This window comes from Octopus sinensis, linkage group LG28 (genome assembly GCF_006345805.1).
Source record: "Octopus sinensis linkage group LG28, ASM634580v1, whole genome shotgun sequence".
Taxonomy (NCBI): domain Eukaryota; kingdom Metazoa; phylum Mollusca; class Cephalopoda; order Octopoda; family Octopodidae; genus Octopus; species Octopus sinensis.
Window position 1 is genome coordinate 3,993,653 of NC_043024.1, and position 11,816 is coordinate 4,005,468.

The following is an 11,816-nucleotide window of genomic DNA, read 5'->3' on the forward strand; positions in this document are numbered from 1 at the left end:
ATCTGATATGCCCCATGGTGAGACTGAAACTATATAATTGGAAAGCAACTGTCTTAACACACAGCTATGCCTACACACACACACTATATGACGGGCTTCTTTCAGTTTCCATCTACCAAATTCGCTCACAAGACTTGGGTCAATCCAAGGCTATAGTAGAAGTCACATGCCCAAGGTGCCACGTAGTGGGACTGAACATGGAACCATGTGGTTGATAAGCAAGCTTCTTACCACATAGCAAATCTTGTGCCTGTGTGTGTACATACATACATGCTGGGACTCCCTTCGGTCATGAATGACCATGGGATTGCACCTAGAAAGTTACCCTCCTAGTCACAAGTCTGGGTAAAGTTGCTTATGGAAGACGAGCAGTCGCCCATGGATACCAGCCTCCCCTCTCCATACCATTGATGTTACCCAAGGGAAAAGCAAGGGCCATGATACAGCTTGGTACCAGTGACATCACAACTCATTTCTACAGCTGAGTGAACTGGAGCAACACGAAATAAAGTGTCTTGCTCAAGAACACAACACGCAGCCTGGCCTGGGATTCGAACTCACCTCACGATTGTAAGCTCGACGCTCTAACCACTGAGCCATGCGCCTTCACACACACACACACACACACATATATATGCATACACACACACACACATATATATGCATACACACACACACATATATATGCATACATACATATACACAGGTGTAGCTGTGTGATAAGTAGCTTGCTTCCCAATCACATGGTTGCAGGTTCAATCCCACTGCATGGCACCTTGTGCACTGGGGTCAATGTAATCGACTTAATCCCTTTGTCTGTCCTTGTTTGTCCCCTCTATGTTTAACCCCTTGTGGGCAATAAAGAAATAAGTCTAGCTGGTCCCACATTACCACATTTTTACTAATTGTCCATGATGCTTAGTGCCGGTGGCACATAAAAGAACCATCCGAACGTGGTCGTTGCCAATCCCACCCCGACTGGCCTCTGTGCCGGTGGCACGTAAAAAGCACCCACTACACTCACGGAGTGGTTGGCGTTAGGAAGGGCATCCAGCTGTAGAAACACTGCCAGATCAGACTGGAGCCTGGTGCGGCCTCCTGGTTTCCCAGACCCCAGTCGAACCGTCCAACCCATGCTAGCATGGAAAGCAGACGCTAAATGATGATGATGATGATGATGATAATGAACAAACATTACCATCCAATTAAAACCTTCAACATTTGGCTCAGCAGAGCAAATATACACAATTTCATAATTTTACATCCTGTTTCCCAGCTAATATTAATTAAATGGGTCACCGCGGTCCTTCAAAGGTTATTGTTTCGGCTTGTGTGCACCTAGCTGGGCGTAGCCACAAAACTTCACCTGCTTTCTTTGTTTCCATATTTGTTTTTTGCTTAATGTTACACAAATGCATGTGTGCACACATGCACACACACACACTCACACACACACACACATTGCAATGATTTTGCATTTTTGAGTAACCTGTCATCAGGAAAATTAAAGTTAGTCAATATATATATATATACATTTATATATATATAAGATATATACATATACAGGCACATATATCTATCTATATATATACACACACACACACATACGTATTATACAACTACACACATGTACTCATGCACACCTATCCATCTATGTATCTAGCAAGCTATATATAGCTACTACAGTACATTTCACACACACACACACATCAATATTTAACATCCGCCTTCCATGCTAGCATGGGCGGTGATGGTTATTTATGTATACATACATACATATATATATATATATATATGTATGTATGTGTGTGTGTGTCTGTGTTTGTCTCCCCCCACCAACATTGCTTGACAACTGATGCTGGTGTGTTTACATCCCCGTAAGTTAGCAGTTCAGCAAAAGAGACTGATAGAATAAGTACTAGGCTTACAAAGAATAAGCTCTAGGGTCGATTTGCTTGACTAAAGGCAGTGCTCCAGCATGACCGCAGTCAAATAACTGAAACAAGTAAAAGAGCAAAGAGATGTATATATATATATATATATATACATATATATTTCTTAATTGCCCACAAGGGGCTAAACATAGAGGGGACAAACAAGGACAGACAAAGGGATTAAGTCGATTACATCAACCCCAGTGCGTAACTGGTACTTATTTAATCGACCCCGAAAGGATGAAAGGTAAAGTTGACCTCGGCGGAATTTGAACTCAGAACGTAACGACAGACGAAATACCTCTAAGCATTTCACCCGACGCGCTAACGTGTCTGCCAGCTCGCCGCCTTCCATCTAAATATATATATATATATATATATACACAAACACATCCATATATAAGCATTTGTAATATACACAAACACATCCATATATAAGCATTTGTAATATACACAAACACATCCATATATAAGCCTTTGTAATATACACAAACACATCCATATATACATTTGTAATATACACAAACACATCCATATATAGCATTGGTATATACACAAACACATCCATATAAAGCATTTGTAATATACACAAACACATCCATATATAAGCATTTGTAATATACACAACACATCCATATATAAGCATTTGTAATATACACAACACATCCATATATAAGCATTTGTAATATACACAAACACATCCATATATAAGCATTTGTAATATACACAAACACATCCATATATAAGCATTTGTAATATACACAAACACATCCATATATAAGCATTTGTAATATACACAAACACATCCATATATAAGCATTTGTAATATACACAAACACATCCATATATAAGCCTTTGTAATACACAAACACATCCATATATAAGCATTTGTAATACACAAACACTCCATATATAAGCATTTGTAATATACACAACACATCCATATATAAGCATTTGTAATATACACAAACAAATCCATATATAAGCATTGTAATATACACAAACACATCCATATATAAGCCTTTGTAATATACACAAACACATCCATATATAAGCATTTGTAATATACACAAACACATCCATATATAAGCATTTGTAATATACACAAACACATCCATATATAAGCATTTGTAATATACACAAACACATCCATATATAAGCATTTGTAATATACACAAACACATCCATATATAAGCCTTTGTAATATACACAAACATCATCCATATAGCATTGTAATATACACAAACACATCCATATATAAGCATTGTAATATACACAAACACATCCATATATAAGCATTTGTAATATACACAAACACATCCATATATAAGCATTTGTAATATACACAAACACATCCATATATAAGCCTTTGTAATATACACAAACACATCCATATATAAGCATTTGTAATATACACAAACACATCCATATATAAGCCTTTGTAATATACACAACACATCCATATATAAGCATTGTTATATACACAAACACATCCATATATAAGCCTTTGTAATATACACAAACACATCCATAATAAGCCTTTGTAATATACACAAACACATCCATATATAAGCATTTGTAATATACACAAACACATCCATATATAAGCATTTGTAATATACACAAACACATCCATATATAAGCCTTTGTAATATACACAAACACATCCATATATAAGCCTTTGTAATATACACAAACACATCCATATATAAGCATTTGTAATATACACAAACACATCCATATATAAGCATTTGTAATATACACAAACACATCCATATATAAGCATTTGTAATATACACAAACACATCCATATATAAGCCTTTGTAATATACACAAACACATCCATATATAAGCATTTGTAATATACACAAACACATCCATATATAAGCCTTTGTAATATACACAAACACATCCATATATAAGCCTTTGTAATATACACAAACACATCCATATATAAGCATTTGTAATATACACAAACACATCCATATATAAGCCTTGTAATATACACAAACACATCCATATATATAAGCCTTGTAATATACACAACACACATCCATATATAAGCCTTTGTAATATACACAAACACATCCATATATAAGCATTTGTAATATACACAAACACATCCATATATAAGCATTTGTAATATACACAAACACATCCATATATAAGCATGTAATATACACAAACACATCCATATATAGCCTTTGTAATATACACAAACACATCCATATATAAGCATTTGTAATATACACAAACACATCCATATATAAGCTTTGTAATATACACAAACCCATCCATATATAAGCATTTGTAATATACACAAACACATCCATATATAAGCATTTGTATATACACAAAACAATACACCATATAAGCATTTGTAATATACACAACTAAACACATAACACACAAACAATATATAAGCCTTTGTAATATACACAAACACATCCATATATAAGCATTTGTAATATACACAAACACATCCATATATAAGCCTTTGTAATATACACAAACACATCCATATATAAGCCTTTGTAATATACACAAACACATCCATATATAAGCTTTGTAATATACACAAACACATCCATATATAAGCATTTGTAATAACACAAACACATCCATATATAAGCATTTGTAATATACACAAACACATCCATATATAAGCCTTTGTAATATACACAACACATCCATATATAAGCATTTGTAATAACACAAACACATCCATATATAAGCATTTGTAATATACACAAACACATCCATATATAAGCTTTGTAATATACACAAACACATCCATATATAAGCCTTTGTAATATACACAAACACATCCATATATAAGCATTTGTAATATACACAACACATCCATCTATATAAGCATTTGTAATATACACAACCACATCCATATATAAGCCTTGTAATATACACAAACACATCCATTATAAGCCTTTGTAATATACACAAACACATCCATATATAAGCATTTGTAATATACACAAACACATCCATATATAAGCCTTTGTAATATACACAAACACATCCATATATAAGCCTTTGTAATATACACAAACACATCCATATATAAGCATTTGTAATATACACAAACACATCCATATATAAGCCTTTGTAATATACACAAACACATCCATATATAAGCCTTTGTAATATACACAAACACATCCATATAAACATTTGTAATATACACAAACACATCCATATATAAGCCTTTGTAATATACACAAACACATCCATATATAAGCCTTTGTAATATACACAAACACATCCATATATAAGCATTTGTAATATACACAAACACATCCATATATAAGCCTTTGTAATTACACAAACACATCCATATATAAGCCTTTGTAATATACACAAACACCCATATATAAGCATTTGTAATATACACAAACACATCCATATATAAGCCTTTGTAATATACACAAACACATCCATATATAAGCCTTTGTAATATACACAAAACAATCCATATATAAGCATTTGTAATATACACAACACATCCATATATAAGCCTTTGTAATATACACAAACACATCCATATATAAGCCTTTGTAATATACACAAACCACATCCATATATAAGCCTTGTAATATACACAACACACATCCATATAAGCATTTGTAATATACACAAACACATCCATATATAAGCCTTTGTAATATACACAAACACACATCATATATAAGCATTTGTAATATACAAAACACATCCATATATAAGCATTGTTTTATACATACACACAAACACATCCATATATAAGCATTTGTAATATACACAAACACATCCATATATAAGCCTTTGTAATATACACAAACACATCCATATATAAGCATTTGTAATATACACAAACACATCCATATATAAGCCTTTGTAATATACACAAACACATCCATATAAGCCTTGTAATATACACAAACACATCCATATATAAGCCTTTGTAATATACACAAACACATCCATATATAAGCCTTTGTAATATACACAAACACATCCATATATAAGCCTTTGTAATATACACAAACACATCCATATATAAGCCTTTGTAATATACACAAACACATCCATATATAAGCCTTTGTAATATACACAAACACATCCATATATATAAGCTTTGTAATATACACAAACCATCCATATATAAGCATTTGTAATATACACAACACATCCATATATAAGCCTTTGTAATATACACAAACACATCCTATATAAGCCTTTGTAATATACACAACACATCCATATATAAGCTTTGTAATATACCACAACACATCCATATATAAGCTTTGTAATATACACAAACACATCCATATATAAGCCTTTGTAATATACACAAACACATCCATATATAAGCCTTTGTAATATACACAAACACATCCATATATAAGCATTTGTAATATACACAAACACATCCATATATAAGCCTTTGTAATATACACAAACACATCCATATATAAGCATTTGTAATATACACAAACACATCCATATATAAGCCTTGTAATATACACAAACACATCCATATATAAGCATTTGTAATATACACAAACACATCCATATATAAGCATTTGTAATATACACAAACACATCCATATATAAGCATTTGTAATATACACAAACACATCCATATATAAGCATTTGTAATATACACAAACACATCCATATATAAGCCTTTGTAATATACACAAACACATCCATATATAAGCATTTGTAATATACACAAACACATCCATATATAAGCCTTTGTAATATACACAAACACATCCATATATAAGCCTTTGTAATATACACAAACACATCCATATATAAGCATTTGTAATATACACAAACACATCCATATATAAGCCTTTGTAATATACACAAACACATCCATATATAAGCCTTTGTAATATACACAAACACATCCATATATAAGCCTTTGTAATATACACAAACACATCCATATATAAGCATTTGTAATATACACAAACACATCCATATATAAGCCTTTGTAATATACACAAACACATCCATATATAAGCATTTGTAATATACACAAACACATCCATATATAAGCCTTTGTAATATACACAAACACATCCATATATAAGCCTTTGTAATATACACAAACACATCCATATATAAGCCTTTGTAATATACACAAACACATCCATATATAAGCCTTTGTAATATACACAAACACATCCATATATAAGCCTTTGTAATATACACAAACACATCCATATATAAGCCTTTGTAATATACACAAACACATCCATATATAAGCCTTTGTAATAAAACTGGGTCTTTTTTAAAATTCTTTTTTTAATTTATTTTATTTCATTTTTCTCCATTTTTTTTTTGCGTTTCATTTCTGTTGCAGGGTTCCATTCCGAAATTTGGTTGTTGGACTTCTGTCGCATCAGCTGTTGTTGCAGACAGTTGGTTCCATACTTCTGCAGCTGCAGACGAGCACCGAACCAGACAGCGGGGTTAGAAATTGTGCCGACAACAATAACACAACTCATTCCTCAACTGAGCAACAACAACAACACCAACAACAGCCACAATCCATGTCATCGCCTTCATCAGCGCCACCATCTGCGACATCATCACCATCTTCTTCAAATTCTTCATCACCCCTCCCAGGCAAGTACTGAAACGACAAATCATGTTCTACCCCGAATCATGTTCTACCCCCGAATCATATTCTAATATTCTACCCGGAATCATATTCTACCCCGAATCATATTCTAATATTCTACCCGGAATCATATTCCACCCCGAATCATGTTCTACCCCGAAATATATTCTACCTTGAATCATGTTCTTCTCTAGAGGGTGTCCCAGAATTAACCCTTACCAATTCTACTTTCAGGAATGCTCCCTTATCTGTCGACCCGCAACGTTGCCAAGGTCCTTGACTGTCTCTACATGTCCTACCACATCGCTTGTGATTTTGATTCAAGGCCCGGCTTGAAGTTCCTCATCCAGAAGGTTGCACAAACTGACGTCGCTGCCAACCTTTACAAACAGGCTGGGGCCAGTATGGTGTTTTACATCCACACCCTCATTGAAATCTGCTCCAGCGTGAGCCCCCTTCAACTGGACACGACCCGTAACCTACTCAAGCAGATGTCCACGTCGTTCCTGAACAACCGGCAAGCCTGCATCACCCGTGCGCAGACCGTGACCAAAGATATCAGCAGCAACGTGGAGATTTTCCTTTTCCTCTTACAGAGCATTTGTGATGAGTTGTGCCAGACCTACGTCGATATGACCCTTGATGAGGAAACCACGACGTGCGTGGACCGTCTCTCCGAACAACCCCTCGTCTTTCTTATTGCCAAACCTGATGAACTCAGTGATATCACTGGATCGACAGAGTCGAAGAAAATGAACAAATCCCCTTCTTTCAAAGGATCCCTTTATCATCCAACAACTTCACCCGTCGCAACACAACCGGCCGAAGGTAAGTTTTCCTAATTCCTTAACATTTTTAACTTTCTCCACATCTGAACCACTTCATTGTTCATTTGGGGTCATTTGAAGCAACCTATAACCCTTTGGCATTCAGATTATACAAACACTTCATAATTTAATACCTTTCAATGTGATACCTACCTATTAAACAGAAATTATTTTTATTTAATGAAAATTTAATAAAATCTGATCATAAGTAAGTGAAATTATGCTAAATACAACTGAATTGAAAACCTTTTTCCACTGGCCATATTGGCAATTCTGAAAACTTGAGTGCGAATTTTACATGGGAAGAAGCTTTTTTCAGACAAATTTTATCCTGAAAATCACCTGCATGAATCACACAGGTATGCTAATTACATGGGGTTTTTTTACGGTAATTGGAGCCGCCTGAAATGGGCGTATTTCATTAATACCTGATATCCTGTTACGTAACCCTACCACCGACTTGCTTCCCATTCAGAGGAAAGGTTGCAGCTGTGGTTATTTATACAGCATGGAAGCTGGCTAACGAGTCCTGGGATTCAAAACAGTCATGTCCTTCTTCCCCCCTCCAAATGTCATCCCTCTGGAATCTCTTCCTTTCTCATGTCTTTCCTGCAGGTGTTGGTCTTTGACAGTTTAAACATGTGGGAAATAGGGGTCGATGGAATACACCCACCTGGCCCTTGAGCAGCTTTCACAGGGCCCACCCCTGTTGCAGGGATTTAACAGGTCTCTAGTCAAAGGATTGATAATTCGATATTTGTTAAGTGAGGTTTCTTTCTCCTTTCTTTGCTCTAACCACTAGTCTGGGAAGCCCTTGAAAAAGGGGCATCAAGGACCGGGACTCCTTTTGTTTCTAACAAAACAGTAAAAAGAAAAATATCAAAACAAACCACATGGTTCTGGGTTCAGTCTCACTGCGTGGCACCTTGGGCAAGTGTCTTCTACTATAGCCTTGGGCCGACCAACGCCTTCTGAGTGGTTTTGGTAGACGGAAACTGAAAGAAGCCCGTCGTATATATGTATATATGTGTGTGTATGTGTTTTTGTGTCTGTGTTTGTCCCCCTAGCATTGCTTGACAACCGATGCTGGTGTGTTTACGTCCCCGTAACTTAGCGGTTCGGCAAGAGAGACCGATAGAATAAGTACTAGGCTTACAAAGAATAAGTCCTGGGGGTCGATTTGCTCGACTAAAGGCGGTGCTCCAGCATGGCCACAATCAAATGACTGGAACAAGTAAAAGAGAGTCTGTATCATCATCGTCATTTTAACATCCAATTTTCCATGCTTGCATGGGTCAGACAGACTGTATTGAAGCAAATAATATATAACACACTATATAAATTTGTCTGACTAATATACTACCTGAAGCATGAAACTAATGGTAGCTCATATTCAAATCTTGTGTATATTATATATTTATCTCTTGCCAGATAGAGTACATTTTTTATTTATTCCTCTGATAATAGAATTGTACATTATTTATATATATATTTATATATATAAAATATGAATTAGAGATAAAACCACTATTATGCAACTCAAACAGTAATAGACATAAAGAACAAATAATATTTTTTTTTTACTTGTTTGTCATTTTGACTGCGGCCATGCAGGAGCACCGCCTTTAATCGAGCAACTCGACCCCAGGACTTATTCTTTTGTAAGCCCAGTACTTATTCTATCGGTCTCTTTTGCCGAACCGCTAAGTGACGGGGACATAAACACACCAGCATCGGTTGTCAAGCAATGCTAGGGGGACACACAAATACACACACGCATATATATATATATATATACATATATATACGACGGGCTTCTTTGAGTTTCCGTCTACCAAATCCACTCACAAGGCTTTGGTCGGCCCGAGGCTATATTAGAAGACATATGCCCAAGGTGCCATGCAGTGGGACTGAACCCGGAACCATGTGGTTAGTAAACAAGCTACTTACCACACAGCCACTCCTATATAATATTTTTTTTTTATAAATATATAACTTATAACTAGATCTCAAAAAGTATAAAATGAATGCTAAATATATAATATAATAAGTAAAAACACTACCTACATTTATATATATATATATTTATAGATATATAATAATCGAATTTTCAGCCATAGTTGAGTCATCTTACACTCTGTTCTATTTTGGGAAAAGTTCCAATTGTTAAATTTTCTGTGCATTCACCTGAAGGAAATGCATTTTTTTTGCATAATGTAACACTTTTGTTCATCGATAAAGACCACATCTGATACGGTTGTAGTGAAGCGCATCTCATCTTTGTTATTGTTCCATATGTAGAAATATATATGAAAAAGCTGTATATATATATATATATAATATATATATATATATATAAATAGAATTAAAGGTAATACTATTCAACTTCCTAATAATCCTTATTAATATTGCTTTATATATATATACATAAGCGCAGGAGTGGCTGTGTGGTAATTAGCTTGCTAACCAACCACATAGTTCCGGGTTCAGTCCCACTGCGTGGCACCCTGGGCAAGTGTCTTCTACTATAGCCTCGGGCCGACCAAAGCCTTGTGAGTGGATTTGGTAGACAGAAACTGAAAGAAGCCCGTTGTGTGTGTGTGTATATATATGACTGTGTGTGTGTGTCTGTGTTTGTCCCCCCAACATCGCTTGACAACCGATGCTGGTGTGTTTACGTCCCCGTAACTTAGCGGTTCGGCAAAAGACACCGATAGAATAAGTACTAGGCTTACAAAGAATAAGTCCCAGGGTCGACTTGCTCAACTAAAGGCGGTGCTCCAGCATGGCCACAGTTAAATGACTGAAACAAGTAAAACAGTAAACAGTATATATATATATATATATATATATATATATATACATACATAAAATTTAATAAGGGTAGAAATTGATATTAATCAATTAAAACCAGTGGCCTAGCATATTTTTAAAAAATCCAAAGATTAAAAAATTTTTTATACATACAAAATTTATAGGACTGACCACTAAAAGTGGACAGTCTATATGCTAGATATAGACATCAAAATCGCTATTTTCCACGAAGAATGTGTTCTCAAGAAAAAAACTCACATTCGGATAGTACCTTTTACATACCATCAGCATGGGGGCCAGCCAGGGGGCACCAGCCCCATCTATGATGTTGGTTTTACTTGACTCAACAGGTCTTCTCAAGCACATCATATCACCCGATGCATCAGATGTATTCTTAACAGGGCTGGACGTGTGTGGCTGTGATCTCACTTTAGTTGCCAGGTCTTTTTAATCCCAGCATATCTCCAAAGGCCCCGGTCTCCTGTCATTGCGTCTGTGAGGCCCAATGTTTGAAGGTCATGCTTCACCACCTCATCCCATGTCTTCCTGGGTCTATCTCTTCCACAGGTTCCTTCAACAGGCGGCGAGCTGGCAGAAACGTTAGCA

The 11,816-nt window shown here is 35.2% G+C and overlaps 1 protein-coding gene across 2 annotated transcripts in view; it reads left to right on the plus strand.

Moving 5' to 3' along the window:
- Positions 1-11,816, plus strand: part of LOC115225733 (brefeldin A-inhibited guanine nucleotide-exchange protein 3) — a 95,484-nt gene that overhangs the window by 65,074 nt on the left and 18,594 nt on the right. For both annotated transcript variants that reach the window (XM_029796663.2, XM_029796664.2), the window contains 2 exons: positions 7,309-7,574; positions 7,804-8,397. In XM_029796663.2, coding sequence (XP_029652523.1) covers positions 7,309-7,574; positions 7,804-8,397 — 860 coding nt within the window. The remainder of the gene's footprint in view (positions 1-7,308; positions 7,575-7,803; positions 8,398-11,816) is intronic.